Here is a 19611-nt window from a genome sequence, read left to right as displayed (position 1 = left end):
GTGTGTATTAAGACATACACGTTAATACATACTTTGTCTACATCTCATATGTAAACACATAGAAAAAGATCTAGAAGGATACATATAAAATTGCCACAGTAGTGGGGAACAGGGAACAATGGTGAAGGAGGGTTTTTTATCACTGTGTATTGTTTTACGTTTCTCTTAAGAAAATACACAAGTGAACTTAATTCTGAAACAGAAAGAGACACACGAACACAGAAAACAAACTTATGACTACCAAAGAGGAAAGGGAGGTGAAGGGAGGGATAAATTAGGAGGCTGAGATTAATATATGCACACTAATATGTGTAAAATAGATAACCAACAAGGACCAGCTGGAGAGCACAGAGGACTGTACATTGGAAACTTAATATTGTAAATCAACTATACTATAATTTTAAAATTTTAAATAAACATACATTCTTGAATTGCATCTAATTGACCATTAGAATGACTATTTTAAAAGATTAAAATAGCATTCTATTTTTTAATGTTTCATTTTACTGCATTGAGACCTATCTCCCTGGGCCCTCTACCAATGGTTCCCTCCCCTGCTTCAGGCCCCATCATGCCTGCTGTCACCCATGGGCCAACCCCTTGGATGCTTGGGGCCCGTGAGCAGGCTCACCCCTCTCCAGAGCCCCCTCCTCTCCTACCCCTTTGGACACATCACACAGTCACTTCCCTCCACCATCCTGGTTGCTCAGCTTGGAGCCCCAGCATTCACTCAGCAAACTGAGTGTTCAGTGAAAAGCAGGTCTGGCCAGGGGCCCACATACAGAAATGAATTTGTCTGAAAGGGACCCAAACACGTGAACAGTCACAGTTGAGCATAAGGCCTGTGTGAGGTGGGGCCACACAAGGGAGCTGCCCAGCCTGCCTGAGCTGCAAGAGGAAGGCTTCCCCTAGGAGATGACTCTTGGTCTAAGCCTGGTAGGATGGTCAGGCCTTTGGGCACTCTGAGAACAAATAGCATTTGCAAAGGCACGCAGGCACCGAAGACCATGGCATATCCAAGCTGTAGCAAATAAACCACAGCCAAGGTGTGTGTGAGGGTTCTGTGGCAGCACTATCTGGGAAAAAAGCAGAGTGTGCCGTGTGCAGGGTCCCACCAGCAGACTCATTCCGCAGGCCGTGGAAGGCCATGGAAGTGTTTGGTCAAGGAGAGATTTATCAGCTTGGGGTCAAGCAGTGGTTTTCAACCAAGAGTGATTTTGCCACCCTGCTCCCCAGGGGACATTTGGCGATGACTACAGACATTTTTGGTTGTCACAACTTGGAGAATGCAAGTAGCATCTAGTGAGTACAGGTCAGAGATGCTGCTAAACATCTTCCCAGACATGGGCCAGTACCCCTACAACAAAGAACTATCCAGGCTGAGATGTCAAGAGTGCTGAGGTCGAGGATCACTGATGCAGAGGATGGACAGTTCTGGCAGCAGTACAGAAGATGGATTGCATGAGAGGAGGGGGTAGGGGTATGGAGACATGAAAACAATTATAGAAATAGCTCAGAGGGGAGACGGTGAAAGCCTGAGCTAAGACAAGACAAGGACTGAGAGAGAAACCTGAATCAAACGTTACATTAGGAGTTAAACATAATGATGGATTGGTTATGGTGGTTAAGTGAGAGCTGTTACTATATGGGTAAGATGACAACAAAGTGAGCTTGAAAAATAAAGAGTTTAAATGAGTGCTTATTTTCCATCTAGAGCTGGAATGGTGCTGCCTCAGGTACTGGGTTCTCATCTATCTGACTGAGATGGAATTCCCATCTCAAACCATGGTTGCCATCTCATATCCAGAAAAGCTGCTCCAGCTCCAGCCTTCACATTCATATTCCAGCCAAAGGAAAAGCAAGGAAAGAGGAAGTGAAGGACTCAGTCCTTTTCTTTACAGAAATGACCTAGAGGCTATACATACCACTTCTGATCACGTTCCGTCAGTCAGAACTTAGTTGCGTGGCTGCCGCTACTTGTAAGGGAAACGCAGTGCTGAGCTGAGTGCCATGTATAAAAGCAAAGCTCTTATAACTATGGAAGTAGGGGTGAGCAGCCCCTGAAGAACTCGCAGCAGTCCATGCCACAGGTGATGAAGGAGAAAAAAATCGTGAAGGAAAACGGGCAGGTATTCAGCATGAGTGACTGAGTGGATGGTGAGTTCTGTTAAGAGGAGGAAACGCAGGGAAGGGCGTGTGGGGAGATGGCAGAGTCACCTGGACAGACTGTATTTGAGCCCTAAGGGACCACAATGTAGACTGTCTAGCAGAGTCCAAGACCAGGGTCTGAGCTCAGGGGAAGGGTCTGGGTAGGGATGGAGATGTGAGGAACTGTCAATAAGGACACTGTCCAGAAAAGGTGCTGGATGTGGAGTTCAAGAACCCCAGCCATTCAAGCAGGCTCTACACATAGAGGACGAGAGGGAGGGGCCACCTGTGACCCCCTGAGGTGGCCTGTCGAAGCATGTGCTGTGCAGGAGCACTTTTCTAGGGAGACAGCTTGCGGCTGGCATCAGATTCTCAGGGGTCTGGGTGCAGAGTAAGAAGGTAAGAAGGGGTTCAGAAAGGCAGTCTGGGGCTCCGCAATATTATTGAGGCAGAGAGAGGAAGAGGAGCCCAGCAGAGGGACCAGAAAGCAGTAAGGAAGGTAGGAGTGCTGAGCAGCAGGATGGAGCATTAAGATGGGGGTGGCGGTTGACAGATGGGGCCCATAGACATGGCGGTAGTGTGCAGGACCAGAGCAGATGTAGGAAGCGGGTCCCGGAGAGAAGGGTGGGACAAACGGCCCACCCTGGAGGGGACATGGGGCTTTGGGGGGTGAGAGAGGATTGAATGCCTCAGAGGTTGAGTGGAAACGTCCAGCAGAGAGAGTGGGATTGTAAGAGAGAGAGAGTGCAAATTATATCTTCTTCTTGAAACCAGTTCCTGACACTAGCTTCAGGGATGGTCCCTGCACCAGGGACCACAGCTGCACCCTTTTCTTGCTGCCACAGAAAAGGGCTCAGACTGCTGGAGTGCCTTCCACCTCTGCCTGTCTTCTCTGACTGGGTCCTTGATAAGTTAGTCGCCTCTCCATGCCTCCTTGTCTCTGTGTGTGAACTCAGATGAGAAGAAAAATCATGGGTGAAACACCCAGCTCAGTCCTGATCACAGAAGGTGCTCAGTGCTTGGGAGGGCCCTTCTCTCCTCCCCATCCTCCCCTTCTTACAGGACAGCTGCTTTTTACTTCTCAGAGAAAGGATAGTCTTTAAGAAAATGACTTTATAATCTTCCTACTTGTCCCAAAGTGTCAGGATTTGGGCCATTTAAAGAATCGTACACCAGCCTCATGAAGGAAGAATAAAATGCTTAAAATACACAGAGTAGGACAAACAAGTTAATGGGACAAACAAGTAGAAAGTCACCTTAATTTTTTCAATCATAGTTTATTATAGGTTCTTGAATATAGTTCCCTGTACTATGTAGTAGGTCCGTACTGTTTATCTATTCTATGTATAGTAGTGTGTATCTGTTAATTCCAGACTCCTAGTTTATCTCTCCCCACTCTTTCCCCTTTGGTAACCCTAAATCTGTTTTCTATTTCTGTGAGTCTGATTCTGTTGTGTAACTCAGTTCATTTGTTTCATTTTTTAAGATTCGTATGTAAGTGATATCATAGGATATTTGTCTCTCTGTCTGACTTACTTCTGTTCAGTTCAGTTCAGTTGAGTCGCTCAGTCGTGTCCAAATCTTTGTGACCCCATGAATCGCAGCACGCCAGGCCTCCCTGTCCATCACCAACTCCCGGAGTTCACTCAGACTCATGTCCATCGAGTCAGTGATGCCATCCAGCCACCTCATCCTCTGTCGTCCCCTTCTCGTCCTGCCCCCAATCCCTCCCAGCATCAAAGTCTTTTCCAATGAGTCAACTCTTCGCATGAGGTGGTCAAAGTACTGGAGTTTCAGCTTTAGCATCATTCCTTCCAAAGAACACCCAGGGCTGATCTCCTTCAGAATGGACTGGTTGGATCTCCTTGAACTTAGTGTGATAATCTCTAGATCCATTCATGTTGCTGCAGACGGCATATTTCATTCTGTTTTATGGCTGAGTAACATTCCATTATATTTATAACACATCTCTATCCATTCCTCTGTTGGTGGACGTTTAAGTTGCTCCCACATATTGGCTGTTGTAAAGAATGCAGGTGTGAACTTAGGGGTACATGTATCTTTTCCAATCAGAGTTTTGTCCAGATATATGCCTGTGGGATTTCTGAATCATATGGTAACTCTATTTTTAGTTTTTAAAGGACCCTCCATACTGTTCTCCATAGTGGCTGCACCAGTTTACATTCTCACCAACAGTGTGGGAGGGTTCTGAAAGTTGCCTTTTAAAATCCTCGGTGACAACTCCCAGACTCATCTCCATCCATAACTGGTTATTAGTGGTAGTTGTCCAGGTGTCATGGGGTGGTTCTTTATCCTCGCGTTCTGTTCCCGATGATGATGATGATGTGTTTAGAGTTATGAGTGTCCCAAGGAGGCTGTTTGGTCAGAGTCTGTCAAGCCTGGAAGCAATGGGTGGAGGAGAGAGGATTTCACACATGAAAAACCAATCTTATAAACAAACAACCCAATTAAAACATGGGCAAAGGACTTGAGTAGGTATTTCTCCAGGAAGATATACAACTGGCCAACAAGCACATGAGTAGATGCTCAACATCACTAGTCATCAGAGAATTGCAAACCAAAACCATATGTATCACTTCACACTCATTAGGATGTCTCCTATCCCCAAAATAGAACCTAGTAAATGTTGAGGAGGATGTGGAGAAATTGGAGCCTTTGTGTGTTGCTGGTGGGAATGTAAAAATGGTGCTACTGTTGTACATAAAAACATGGTGGCTTCTTAAAAATTAAACAAAGCAAAGACCTCTACTCAGTACTCTGTAGTAAACAATATAGGAAAAGGATCTGAAAAGGAATAGATATATCTATCTGAATAACTGAATCGCTTTGCTGACCACCAGAAACTGATACATTGTAAATCAACTGTACTACAGTATAAAATAAAATTAAACACAGCATTATTGTATGACCCAGCAATTTCACACACACACACACACACACACACACACACACACACACGTATATGTTGTTGTTTAGTCACTAAGTTGTGTCCGACTCTTTGTGACCCCATGAACTGTAGCCCGCCAGGCTCCTCTGTCCACGGGATTTCTCCAGCAAGAATACTGGAGTAGGCTGCCACTTCCTTCTCCAGGGGGATCTTCCCGACCAGGGGTGGGACCCAGGTCTGCTGCATGTCTCCTGTATCACAGGGAGATTCTTTACTGCTAAGCCTGGGAAGCTTATATATATTTATCCAAATGACTTGAAAGGTTGGTTCTATGACCTGTCCACATTGGGTGAACCAGGAACCAGCTCATTTAGACTGGGTCTCTGTGTTTATCTTTTTCAAAAAGGCCTCATTTTTAATTGCATAGGAAAACGTTTCACCAGTTAAACAAGGATCTTCAACTCTGTCTCACATAATTTGATAGGAAAATTCCTTTTTTTATGTTGTAAAATACATATAACATAAAACTTAGCATTTTAACCATTTTTAGGGGTACAGTTCAGTGGCATTAAGCATATTCATATTATTGTGCAGCCATCATCACGATCCATCTCTAAAATTTTGAATTGCCCCAAACTGAGACTCTGTACCCATGAAGCATTGGCCCCCCATGCCTCCCTCTCTTAACCCCTGGCAACCACCATTCTACGTTCTACCTTAATGAATATGAATGCTTAGGCACTTCACATAAGTTGTGTCATACAGCATTTGTGCTTTTGGACATTTGGGTTGCTTCTCCCTTTTGGTTATTATGAATAATGCTGCTATTAACATGGGTGTACACTTTTATCTTTCAAGTTACTTAGAGATACACATGGCAGAAAGTGAAGAGGGACTAAAGAGCCTCTTGATGAAAGTGAAAGAGGAGAGTGAAAATGCTGGCTTTTAACTCGGCATTTAAAAAACTAAAATCATGGCATCACTTCATGGCAAATAGATGGGGAAAAAATGAAACAGTGACAGACTTTATTTTCTTGAGCTCCAAAATCAATGAGGATGATGACTTGAGCCATGAAATTAAAAGATGCTTACTCCTTGAAAGAAATCTGTAACAAACCTGGACAGCATATTGAAAAGCAGAGACATCATTTTGCTGACAAAGGTCCATCTAGACAAAGTTCCATCTAGTCAAAGCTATGGTTTTTCCAGTAGTCATGTATGGATGTGAGAGTTGGGCCATAAAGAAGGCTGAAAGCCAAAGAATTGATGCTTTTGAAATGTGGTGTTGGAGAAGGCTCTTGAGAGTCCCTTGGACTGCTAGGAGATCCAACCAGTCAATTATAAAGGAAATCAACCCTGGATATTCATTGGAAGGACTGATGCTGAAGCTGAAGCTCCAATACTTTGGCCACCAGATGCAAAGAGCCAACTCATTGGAAAAGACCCTGATGCTGGGAAAGACTGAAGGCAGGAGGAGAAGGGGATGACAGAGGATGAGATGGTTGGACGGCATCACCGACTCAATGGACACGAGTCCATGGGGCTGCAAAGAGTCAGACATGACTTAGTGACTAAACAACAACTATATCTATATCTCATATATATATAGATATAGATATGAGATACACATATGTATATAATATATATGAGTGAACAATTCTCATACTGAATTATGCTGGACAGAATTGAAGATCATTGTTTAACTGGTGAGATATTTCTCTATGCAATTAAAATTAGGCCTCTCTGAAAACATTATCAAAGATAAATATAGAGACTAAGGAACCTGGTTCCTGGTTCAGATGGACGTGGACAGGTCACAGAACACACCCTTCTGCTCTGGCCGGAACTCAGCTCACTTCACCCAGCAGACATGTCTGGGCCTTTGAGAGAGACTGACCTGCCTCTGGGTGACGAGCATATGAGCCATCATTCCCTCCCCTATAATTTTTTGTCTTCTGTAATTTTCCACATTTTCTGTAATTGACTTGATGATTTTTACATTGACGAAAACATTCCTTAAATTCCCCATATTTTAAAGACCCCATCCTCCATGCCAGCCCCTATAATCGAGGGCTCAGTATTTCTCAGGAGGGACCTCCATTGCTCAGGACCAGCCCTCGAGTGAAACGCTCTTTTACTAAGTGAGTCGTGCAGGTAGGACCACAGGGATAGGTTAGGCTCACAGTCCAGATGAACAGATGTCCCAGCAAACCTTTGTGGCCATCAGCTGAGCTCCTGGTAGGCACTTGTAGGGACAAACTGTCTGCAGAGACAAACTGGAATGACCTTCAAGGCCGCATCCTGAGAGGTCAGTCTCAGGGGCCTGAGACACATAAACAGCCGCCATAAAGCATCCCAAACTAAAACAGGTCCTGACCTCATGCAAGCGGAGTGTCCGGAAAGGACAGAAGAGGGCAAGGTTCCCCAGCCAAGACAGATCAAGGAAGCCATGGCGAGGGGTTTGCAGGCTTCGGAGAGTGAATGGGGTTCTGCAAGGGTTTGAAGGGGGTGAGGAAGCATTCTAGACAAGGGCCACGGGGTGATCAAAGGCAGGAAAGGGTACTGTTTGAAGGGTGCTGGTTGTCAATCGTGAAGCCCTTGTATGTCCGGCTGAGAGATTTGGGCTTCAATAGCTGACTGCAAACCAGGAGGGTGGTTGGTGGTGGCTACAGTTTCATTTACTTTGTCAGACTAGCCTACCTGGACCATGAGGCCTCAGCCTCTGCTTTGTTGTCCTGGCAGCCTCAAGTCACGCCAAGAGGACAGTGTGAGCCTAACCAGTAGCTGTCTCTGAATCTACAGACTGACTCCAGCAAGGCTGCCAAATGTCTTTTTAAACACTGCTTTTCAAAGAGCTCCATCCTCCATTTCCCTCAAAGCTATTCAGGGAGTTTTAAAATAGTCAACAGACAGGAGTGGGAAGGGGACAGAGCTAGAAGAAGAAGGGAAAAGTTCTCTTTGGCCTAAAGCAATTTATTTGAGTTACATTTAATTGTACATTTTAATGTGAGACTTCCAAATTTTATACCATAATAAAACAGAGCAGCCTTTGAAATGATTAAACTAGCAAGTTCCTGGTCCTCATGGCTAGAACAGCTTCCAGAGCGTCACCACACCTAATTAAAGGTCAGAGATGAGCGCAGGGAGAGCAGCTGTGTTTTCCTTAATTATGACACGAATGAACAGGTCTGGTTTGAAAGCCCTACATGACTGAAGTTTACACAAAAACACAGGAGCACGTGGGCTCAATCTGAGGAGCCCTATTCTTCTCCTGCTCCCCACTTTGAGAAACTTGCCTGGCTCATCACTCCCGCTACAAATGTCTCTCTGTGTACAACCCAAATAGGAGCAAGAAGATGCTTTTAGCTAGACCAACATGTTTAAGACAGTCAGGGACAGCCAGGAGCCCAGAATCTGGACCTTAGTAAGTCCTGTTCCCTTTTGGGTATCAGTTTTCCCATCCATAAAGTGGGACATTACGTGAGCTAACTATTTATAACAGTCTGTTTTTCTGTGAAAAAATCATAAATTTTCATCCCATTCCATCTGATAAAGGAGAAGAAAGAAAGGAGGGAGGGAGGAGAGAAGGGATAGAAGGAGGTGGGAAATTTTTGTTCACAGTTCATATTTGCATTTGCCTTGACTCATTTCAGGCTTCCCTAGTGGCTCAGATGGTAAAGAATGTGCCTGTAATACAGGAGATCCAGGTTCAACCCCTGGGTCAGGAAGATCCCCTGGAGAAGGGATTGGCTACCCACTGCAGTATTCTTGCCCAGAGAATTTCATGGACAAAGGAGCCTGGCAGGCTATAACCCATGGAATTGCAGAGAGCTGAACATGATTGAGTGATTAACACCCTAATTTTGACTAATTTCAGACCCTTTGACTCCATACTGTGCACCACATACATCAGTACCCAGACTCGACAGCCTCCAGCTTAATTTATTATCATTGTTATTTATTATATATAAATGGTAAACAAGACCAGAGAAGGCCTTCTCTCACCACACAGGTGCAAAGAGGAAACCAGGCTCCTTCTAGACTTGGCTGGGAGAGTGGTGGCTCTTGCAGGATGGGAGTCCGCTGGGCTGGGTCTGGACAAGTCCCAGACCCAGATTTTTTCACAGAGTAACAGACTGTCATAAATAGTTAGCTCTTCAGAGGTTTCATCGCACTTGGAGCCTTCAGCAACTCAGTTCCATAGTAGGACCTAAAAAGAGCATTTCAAATTGGAGCCCCTTCAGATGGCTTGCCTGAGCTGAGGCCTCTGTAATTCTGCTCCTCATTTGCTTCAAAAAACTCCCAACTTGTGTTTCTAGGCCATCTATTCAATGTACCTTGAACGGTCACGGCAGCTACTGTTAAGAAACTGAGACATTTTCATGGCGAGGTTCCCATTCCTCCTTTTAAGGACTTGTGCAAAAAGGAAATAAATCTATAAACTTTTCTAAATAAAATCAGTATCAGAAAGAATTGGGGTTGTTTCTTCTTTCATTCAAACAATTGCTTATACATGTGTTATTCTACAGAACCACTTTTGTCACTTAAAGGTGGTCAGGGTCCTCACAATACTGCTCACCCAAACCATATGCTTTTGAGGAGGTATTGAGGGGAAGCCAAGATCTGGAAAGGACCCTAGACCTCATCTAGTTTAAATCTACACTCTTCTAGAAAAGGAAACTGAATTCCAGAGATGTCTCAGTCAAACATTGAGATTAGAATCCTGCATTTTCTGTTACCCCACACCTTTTTATTCTTAAAACGGCCTTCTGGTCAGCTTTTGCATAAGAAATAAGGCAGCTGAACAAGCTGCTGGTCTTCATTAATGAAGCTGTGGTTACTACTCGGAGGGGAAAACAAGGGTAAATGACAGTAGTGACTGGGTTCCATCGTCAGAGCCATCACCTGAGTCCTTGGAATGACAGGCTGTCTTCTCTGGCATCAGTCATTTCCCTGCTGACAAATTAAGGGACATAACTAAGCTTTGCTCCTGACAGCAGAGGATTTTGAAGACAGAAGTGCCATGATGGAGATTATTACAGCTGGAACCTAGAAGGAAGTGGCAAGTGGTTAACAGGCTGAGTGGAGACCCAGGTGACAAGTGACAAGGAGGAGAGAGCTGATGTCAGAGCTGGTGTCAGGACTGAACAAGGATTCCCCCTGGCTTTCTCCTGCTCTGATCACCCATCCCTCCAGGGAAGCCTTTCCTCATGTCTAGGATGGAGTCATGGTCCTCAGGACTAGTGACTTTGGGTGGACCAGCTTCCCAGTCATCTCAGAGAACTGTGTATTTATCCAGACACTCATTCATCTTTTTGCATATTTACTCTCATCCCTTCCAGTTCCAGAAAGGATTTGAGGTAGCTCAAATGAAAGGTCAGTATAGTCGTGACATCCATTTAGTCAAAGCTATGGTTTTTCCAGTAGTCATGTATGGATGTGAGAGTTGGACCATAAAGGCTGAGCACCGAAGAATTGATGCTTCTGGACTGTGATGCTGGAGAAGACTCGAGAGTCCATTGGACAGCAAGGAGATCAAACCAGCCAATCCTAAAGGAAATCAACCCTGAATTTTCACTGAATGGACTGACGCAGAAGCTGAAGCTGAAGCTCCAATACTTTGGCCACTAGATGCGAGGAGCCAACTCTTCAAAAAAGACCCTGATTCTGGGAAAGATTGGGGGCAGGAGGAGAAGGGGACGACAGAGGATGAGATGGTTGGATGGCATCACCGATTCGATGGACATGAGTTTGAGCAGACACCGGGAGACAGTGAAGGACAGGGAAGCCTGAGGTGCTGCAATCCATGGGGTCACAAAGAGTCAGATAGGACTGAGCGACTGAACAACAACAAAATAAAATGTAACAAAACATTTATAAACAAAACCTAAGTTAAAAGGAAGAAGGAAAGGAGGAGGAAAAACAAAAGTGAAGAACTAAAAGGGGTTCAAGAATGAGACTCAAAGTGAACACTTCAAACTTCATTTTGTGATCATTCATCCAGTGGCACGCATGTGATTCATGTACTTTTCTATATGGGTTTATGCGTGGGAATTTAGAAAGCCCATTCACAGCTCTCTACACTGCTTGCTTGTCTCAGGGACATCTTCTAGGGGGCCTGGGGGAGTGACTGAACCACTTCCCATGTCTTCTCTTTCCAGCAACTTGCCCTAAATATTGCTCTACTCACCTGAGATTTGAAAGAACATCATGTGGCCATGAGGCCAGCTCTGCTGCCTAGGCCAAGTGTCAAGGTACTGGGCTTCTCCCCAGAAATCCAGACCCACCCATGCTGGAGCTGACCTCTTATAAAGTCTAAGTGTTTTTAAAAGGGAGAGTCTTTAAAAGCCCAAGAAAGGACCACCTGCTTAATCTGAGCAGAAGCAGGTATTCCTCAGGAAGAAACAAAGATGTGGGAACTAGTTTTCCACTGGGTGTTTAAGTGACATCCCATACCTCGGTCTATAAACCACGTCCAAAGGGCAGGGCTCTGGTTAAGAGGCTGGCACTGCAGGCCTGTCAGGAGGCTGACGCCTCGGTGCAGGAGGGCTGTCGGGGTATAGCCCAAGCAGGGATCTCCACGGCCCCGCTGGCTCCCTCCTCTGCCCAGACCACTCTGGTTCCCTGCTGCCTCAGCCTTGGTGACAACTCAGATGTCCCAGGAAGGCAGAGAAGAGCCTTGAGTTCACTGAAACTCACTGAGAGCAGGGGCTTGTGGTGGTCTGACATTGAGAGCAGATTTCTCGATTTGCAGTTGAGGGAACTGAGATCACAGACTCGGAGAACTGGCCAAGGGCCCTGCAGTGAGGGGCACGGCCAAGATGGAGTCCACACGCAATCTTTGTCTCCTTCTGTCTCTCTGTCTCTGTCTTGCTCTTTCTCTCTTTCCAGGAAGCATCTGACTCAATGTGTCTAAGCCCAGTATCACCAGTTGACCTAACATGCCTCTCCCGACGCTACCAGGGAGAGCCCAGTCACAGGGAGGCCCTCCCTGACTGTCCCAGTGGACCTCCCAGATGTAGTCATTCCTCACAGAGAGCTCTGCTGCTTACAAAACACTTCCTCACCCAGGTCTCATCGTGATTGTTCCAAGAACACCTGTGTCCAGCCATCAGTGGGGGGAGAGATCAGGGCCATGACTACCCAGAGAACTCTTGCCATTACACTAGGATGAGCGAGATCCCAGGACTGCCAGAGGGTGGCAGGGACTGTCCAGCTGCTGCAGGACAGGCAGGCTCTGTTCCCAGTTAGCTGGGAGCCTTGGGCCTAGCCACAGCGCCAACAGAACCCAGGGCTCAGAGGGGACCTGGCTGGGTGGCCTCCAACCAGGAGCCCATGAGAACAACGCTAAAATGTGCTTCTGCAAAGGTGGTAGGAATGCATGTGGGGACAGAGACGCTTGGACAGACTCAGACTGAAAACGGGCCCTTTTTGTGGTTGCTTAAGTAGTAGGAAGGAGATGAGACATTCAACTATTCAAGGGCAGCGTAGGGTGGGGAGACAAGTGGCAGGGATGTGTCTTTGAAAGGACAGAGGCAGACGGACAAAGGAGGGAAGTGTTTTATTCAGGGTCTAGACTCTGGGCTCTGGTAGCATCAGAGTGGGAGAGGCCTTCTGATTCAGACCCCTACTTTACCACTGGGGACACTAAGGCCCAGGGAAGGGAAAGAACTCATTCACAGTCACACAGCTGGTCAGTATCAGAGTGAGGATCTGATCCCTGGGGGGCGGAGTGGAGGAGCTGGGGGAGTGGGTGTCTAGAGGAAGGGCACAGGAAGTGAGGAGAAGAGCTAACACACACTTTGGCCAGGGGCCAGCCCTCGAAGGACTGTGGGAACCTAGGGCTGAGCTTTTCCAAAGCAATCTGGAATATAAACTCCTGGGAGGCCCTGCTGGCCAGTGACAGGCCTCCTCCCTGAAAAGAGTAAGCTGCAAAAATCTGCTGTTGGGACAGCAGGCTTTATGTCTGAGGACGTGACTGACCCCAGGGCATTAGGCACCAACACAGTGTCAGCAAATTGCTCTTTCTTTTTGTTCAAAGCAGCTCAACAAGGCCATGGCCAGTATCTCCGGAGGCCAGAGTCTGGGCAGTGGGTTACACCTGTATTTGCCCAGGTCAACCTGGGGCAAGGTAGAGTAATCACAGGCCGTGTGAGGGAGAAGGATCTTAAAGGGCATGGTCCAGCCTCACACCTGTCTCCATCAAACACTGGAATTCCTTCCGTCACCGGGTGGCTCAGCTGCAGCTTGAGCAGCTCACAGAGACAGCTCATGCCCCCACATGATGGCCACTCCAATCCTTGGGCCAAGCGTCTCCCCCACCACCCACCATGTATTCCCTGCCAAGTGGTCCTTGTTCTGTCCCTTGGGACCCCATGGAACAAGTTCCTCTCCCTTCCCCATAGCAACCCCGAACTGGTTAAACACAGTGATGTATGTGTGCTCAGTGATGTCCAATTCTTTGCGACCCCGTGGACTTTACCCCACCAGGCTCCTCTGTCCATGGGATTCTCTGGGCAAGAATACTAGAGTGGCTTGCCATTCCCTCCTCCGGGGATCTTCCCGACCCAGGGATTGAACCCCAGTCTCTTATGTCTCCTCCATTGGCAAGTGGATTCTTTACCATGAGTGCCACCTAGGAAGCCCTAAACTCAGAGATCAGCCCCCCAAATCCTCTCCTTTCCAGACTAAACACCCCTGCTTCTCAACCAGTTTCCATATCCCTGGGTTCCAGTCTTTCACCAGCTCCCCCTCCCACCCTTCGCCCTAATCATTTTCTACTACCCTGCCTCCACTAGATTAATTACTAATCTTGGTTCCACATAACATTCAAGGTGAAGGCCAACATCTCAAATCACCCTCCTAGAGACCTAAGGAGGCAGCTTATCCACAGGCCCCTTCTCCTTCCTGCCATCTCTTCTCTAAGCTTCAGAGACACACAAACAAAGGTCACCATTTCTCAGAGAACAGTTATGTGAACCTGTGCTCATAATTACATGCGTGGTAAATCCTGATTTTCCAAAACCTTAAAAGGAAGAATATTTAATTCTTTAAAAGGCAGGACATCTGTGTGGCAGCTGACCTCTGTCAGGTCTGATTCTGGAGTTCAAATTAGGTAAGAATATTCATTTAGGAGAGCACCTATTAGACCCAGGAGCACCATGGCAGAAGGCTACTTAATATACAGCTTTTATTCCAAGGAGCCCAGTTAAGGAGATCCGCACATGTAGAATCACAGTAAACATTGCTAGATGCTGTGATCGAGGCATGGAAATGGAAAAAGTTAGTTTCCTATTGCTGTAAGAATGAATGACCACCAACCCAACATGTGTCTCCCTGGCCTAAGCTCAAGGTGTCAGCTGGGTTGGGCTCCTTCAGGAGGTATCAGGAGAGGATCAGCATCCTTGCCTTTTCCAGCTGCTATAGGCTGCCTGCACTCCTTGACTCATGGCCCCCTGTCTCCATCTTCAAAGCCAATAGCACTGTCGTCACATCTTCAGGTCTTTCTCCAGCTTCTGCCTCCCTTCACATATGAGAACCCTTGTGATTGGGTTCACCTGGATAATCTTCTCAACTCAAGATCCTAAACCTAATCATTTCTGCAAAACCCCCTTTTGCCTTGTAAGGTAAACTATTTATACTTTCATAGGTTTGAGGATTAAAACCCAGACATCTTTGGTGGCCATTGTTTCGGCCATTATGTTCCACAGGGAATAACTAATTGCTTGTGGGAATAGACTCTTTAAGGCATTGTAGCTGTATGCAGGGGCTTCCCAGGTGGTGCTAGTGGTAAAGAACACGCCTGTGCTGCCAGTGCTGGAGACAGGAAGCCAGTAACTCATTAGAACACTAGCATTCCCAAAGCTGGGTGGGCCTCAGGGTTTCACTGCAGTCCTCTCCTCTACCTCTGCCCTACAAATTAGCTGAAAAGAATTTAAACTCAGGCTGACTTTGACCTTGAGTTTGAAGGTGGCAAAAACACAGAAATACTGACATTATCTGTTTCTCTTTTGATGGCACTGAGGATCTGAATTGCTAGGGCTTTGGAGCCAGGAAGGAGGCCCAGCTTTCTGCCTTCTGTCAAGGCAGAGACAGCCCCCAGCTCTCTGGGGTTCGACTGGGGTTCAGGCTGGCAGCCCCCGTGATGGTGGTCAAGGGGAATGTGGGAGCTCTGGGCTGCAGGGCCTGTGGAGGGAGGCCAGGACCATGGGAAAGGCTTGTGTCCCTGTTGTCCCTTTGCATCCTCTGTGATGTTTTTCAATCCTGGGTCTTCTTTGTGTTGAGCTGGACTGTTTTGGGTTATGCTCTGAGATGTGGAGGCTGTGGATCAAAAACCACTCTGCCCTCATGGTGTGCTGACAACAAGGAGACCACTCCCTGCTGAACAGAACTCTGGTTTACAATGCACTTTTACACCCATGATCATCTTAGACTCAATTTTTTTTTTTTTTTTTTTTGGCTGCATGTGACATGTGGGATCATAGTTTCCCGACCAGGGATCAAAACTGCTCACCCTGCAGTGATGCTTTAACCAGTGGACTGTTAGGGAACTCCCTTTCTTTGACTCTGATAATACCCCCAAGAGGATGGGGGAAGTCAGTCAGTGGCGTTGCTGAGACCCACAGCTGAGACCAACCCTCTGCCACTCCCACGGCACAACAGTGCCTCCCGCGGGCTCTTGACGGTGACTGTTGGGTCGAGGCCACCCTTCCAGCCACCGTCAGAATGGTGTGCACTTAGATTTCTACTTCCTTTCTCTTGTTTCCTTCTCCTCTCAACCACCTCTCTCCCACTCTTTTTTCTTCCCTATTCTTCTCTCTGTATCTCTCTTCTTTCCTCCTTCTCAGCAACCAAAGCCCCCCGAATGACTCTCAGCTCTCAGGGAGCCCCCAGTAGGCTTAAGGGACTAGAACTCCTAGGTCAGGATGTCTACAACCACAAAAGAATGTCCTCCTGGTGCTTGCCTCCCATATTCATCATGTCCTGGGTTGAGCAGGTGACCTGTCCATACCAGGAGAAGCACTGGGGGCTTGGAATAGTCTAGGCCAGAAGCCAGGAGACTAGAGCTCACAGACAGCTCAGCCAGTCATAACCTTAGGTACATTACTGCTCCACTCTGGACCTCAGTTTTCTCATCAATAAAGTGGGATAATAACAACTGCCTCTCAGGGCAGTTTGAGGGTTAGGAAAATTGATTTCATGGTACTAAGCATGTATTAGATGTTTAATAAAGCTTGGTTGGATGCGGCAGATGCTAGAACACAGAACCCTCCCAAGCAGTGGACTTGAAAATATCAATATCTGTGCTGGGGTAATAAAAGTCAAGAAGCACCTGGAAGCATCAACAGAGAGGTGGAAGGGGATGGAGGAAGAGTGTCACTGGGGAGGGGCTGTTTATTGTTCCGCCCCGGGGGCATTTCAGGCTCCCGGTACTCCGGATCCAGCCACTGAAATCAATTAATGCTTGTCTCTTTATGATGGTGAGGAAATCATCTTGTAACATTCCAGATGCCTAATGAGGGTGTGTGCAATGACTGGGCAGTGAGTCCTGGAATCTCCCTGCCTTCGGCACGCCCTGGTAGTAATGATGATTTTTAAAAGCTGGGAAGCCCAGGGTGACTTCTCCCAAAACTGACTTGGTCAATCGCAATGTCAGCAGGGATTCAAAGTCCAACTTGCAGTCGTTTCAGAAAGAGAAGCCAATTACAACACGCTGAGGGGAGAGGGGATTAGAAACTTGGAGAAAATAAATGGATGGACTTGCAGTTAAACATGCAAATTGATTGTCCGCATTTATCTCCTCTCCCTGCAGGGACCCCACTTAGATAGCAGCAAAGGAACTGAAATGATAAACCCACTACATCACAGGGAATGGAAAAAGATTACCAATGGACTAGAGATTTCAGCATATTTATGGAACAGAACAGTTGAAGGTAGCTGAGCAGAGCAATCGCATTTCCTTAACAGAGCTCCAGAGGAGTTTGAAAATTGATTATACCGGGAACAATGCAGGACAGTTTTCAGGCTTCCCCGATAGCTCAGTTGGTAAGGAATTCTCGTGCAATGAAGGAGACCTGGGTTCAAACCCTGGGTTGGGAAGATCCCCCGGAGAAGGGAAAAGCTACCCACTCCAGTATTCTGGCCTGGAGAATTCCATGGGGGTCACAAAGAGTCAGACACGACTGAGTGACTTTCACTCACTCACTCACTCAGTGCAGGACAGGTGGGTGTGAGATTTGGGATTAAAATCCAGGGGGCTGTTTGAAAGCTACTATATGGGACAGTTGCCTCTGCTTCCGTCTCTAGGAAAACAAACAAATTAGTTTTTAAAATTACACTGTGCCAGAGAAAACAACCCTCCACAAATATTCTGGCCTGTTGAGATCCCCAGGGTAATACTCAGCCTGCTACTCCAGAACCCTTAACATAAAGCTCGCCCATGTGCACAAAGCTCTCAGAGTCAGTGATTTTTATTGCCTCACTTTTCAAGTATGAGCCAATAACCAAGCACTTATGGGAAGCAAACAACAGCAACAAATCCCAGAGAAAACAGATACAGCTCAGAAAGGAAGCCTTTAAAACCTCAAAATTTTGGATAACCAACAAGGACCTACTGTACACGTGGAACTCTGCTCATGTGGCAGCCTGGATGGGAGGGGGAGTTTGGGGGAATGAACACACGTATATGTATGTCTGAGTCACTTCACCATTTACCTGAAACTATTACAACATTGTTTGTCAATTGGCTATACACCAATATAAAATAAAAAGTTTTTTAAAAACTATAAAATTTTAAATTCTAGTATCCTAAGAGAAATCCAAGAGACTGCATCCATAAAACAAAAGTCCATGAGTGCTAAATTGCTTCAGTCGTGGTGGCTCGGTGGTAAAGAATCCACCTGCCAGTGGAGAAGACACAGGTTTGACCCCTGGTCCAGGAAGATCCCACCTGCCGTGGATGAACTAAGCCCATACGCCACAATTATTGAATCTGTGCTCTAGGGCCCATGCTCCACGACGAGAAGCCACTGCAATGAGCAGCCGGAGCACCACAACAAAAATAACCCCTGACCTCTGCTACTCGGGAAAAGCTCACACAGCAACACAGACCCGAAACAGCCAGACAAATAAAAGTCTTTTTTAAGAAAGTCAGATAGTGAAAAAAGATACTTGCAAAGAATATAATTTACAGAACATTAGTGTCCAGGATATGTAGAGAGTTCTTACAAATTAGTAATAATGAAAAGATGAAATGTCCCATCATGCATTGGTTGATGTATATGCACAGATAATTCAAAGAAGGATCTAAACACTCAATAAACATTTAAAGATAAGTTCAATTTCACTAGTTATCAGGGAAATATAAAATAGCTATATCATTCCATACTTTTCAGATTGACAGAAATTTAAAATTTTGATGTTATCAAGAGTTGGTGAAATTGTAGAGTAACGGGGCATAAAAAGAAAAGAAAAAAAACTCTAGGAGTGAATGTTCATCAACAAGAGAACAGATAAGTTGTGGTATATTCATTCACTATTATGTAGCTATTAAAATGAACTAGAGCCAAATACTTCATGTGGATAAATCTCAAAAATGTGAGCCCAGGAAAAAATTTTAATACTATATGCAAAGTAGCATTTATAGACAACCTTGAAAATAGGCCAAGGGTTCCACTTGCTTAGAGAGTTGTGGGCACATGTAGTAAGAGTATAAAAAGACACCTAGGGATGTGAAAGATTCAATTTATTAATGCAGTTACCTCTAAGGAAAGGAACGAGAACAGGGGCAAGACAGAGACAGGAGCTTCAAATTTATCTGTTGCATTTTATTTGGTTAAAAAGATATCTAAGCAAATAAAGCAAAGTATAATGATTTGACACAGCTGGTTAAGGTGTCCAAAGACGTTCTCCACACGTTTCTGAATGTTTGAAGATAATGACCAGGAGTTTGGGAGAGATGTTTTAGTTGAAGGGGACACCAAAATGTAAACATTTTGTTTTATTTGCTATTTTTATTTGCTTATTTATCCTTTCGCTTAGAAGAGTGCCTGGTACAGAGGAGGTAGTCAATAAACATTTGCTGAATAAACACATGTGGGCAAAGGCATTGAGATGCGCTAGAACATGCTGTGTTCTAAGAGAGCAAATCATAGTAATAGCCAACTTCTGCTGCTGCTGCTGTTAAGTCGCTTCAGTCATGTCCAACTCTGTTCAGCCCCATCGACGGCAGCCCACCAGGCTCCCCTGTCCCTGGGATTCTCCAGGCAAGAACACTGGAGTGGGTTGCCATTTCCTTCTCCAATGCATGAAAGTGAAAGTGAAGTCGCTCAGTCGTGTCCGACTCTTAGCGACCTCATGGACTGCAGCCCACCAGGCTCCTCTGTCCATGGGATTTTCCAGGCAAGAGTACTGGAGTGGGGTGCCATTGCCTTCTCTGAATAGCCAACATCTATCAAGCCCCATATGCATTGGCCTGGACTATTTCATCCTTGTAAGAAAGCATGGCGGTTAGGACTAGAGTCCATAGTCCATCAAAAAAAAAAAAAAAGTCTGAG

The 19611-nt window shown here is 46.0% G+C and overlaps 1 protein-coding gene across 1 annotated transcript in view; it reads right to left on the bottom strand.

Moving 5' to 3' along the window:
* The window catches only part of ATP13A3 (ATPase 13A3), a 103765-nt gene continuing 88529 nt past the window's right edge, over window positions 4376-19611 (bottom strand). The window contains exon 33 of the mRNA XM_018046535.1: window positions 4376-4547. Within this exon, the coding sequence (XP_017902024.1) occupies window positions 4542-4547 (6 nt within the window). The 3' untranslated portion in view covers window positions 4376-4541. The remainder of the gene's footprint in view (window positions 4548-19611) is intronic.

This window comes from Capra hircus, chromosome 1 (assembly GCF_001704415.2).
Source record: "Capra hircus breed San Clemente chromosome 1, ASM170441v1, whole genome shotgun sequence".
Classification (NCBI taxonomy): Eukaryota; Metazoa; Chordata; class Mammalia; order Artiodactyla; family Bovidae; genus Capra; species Capra hircus.
Note: the sequence above shows the minus strand (reverse complement) of the source record. Positions and strands in the feature narration are given on the sequence as shown.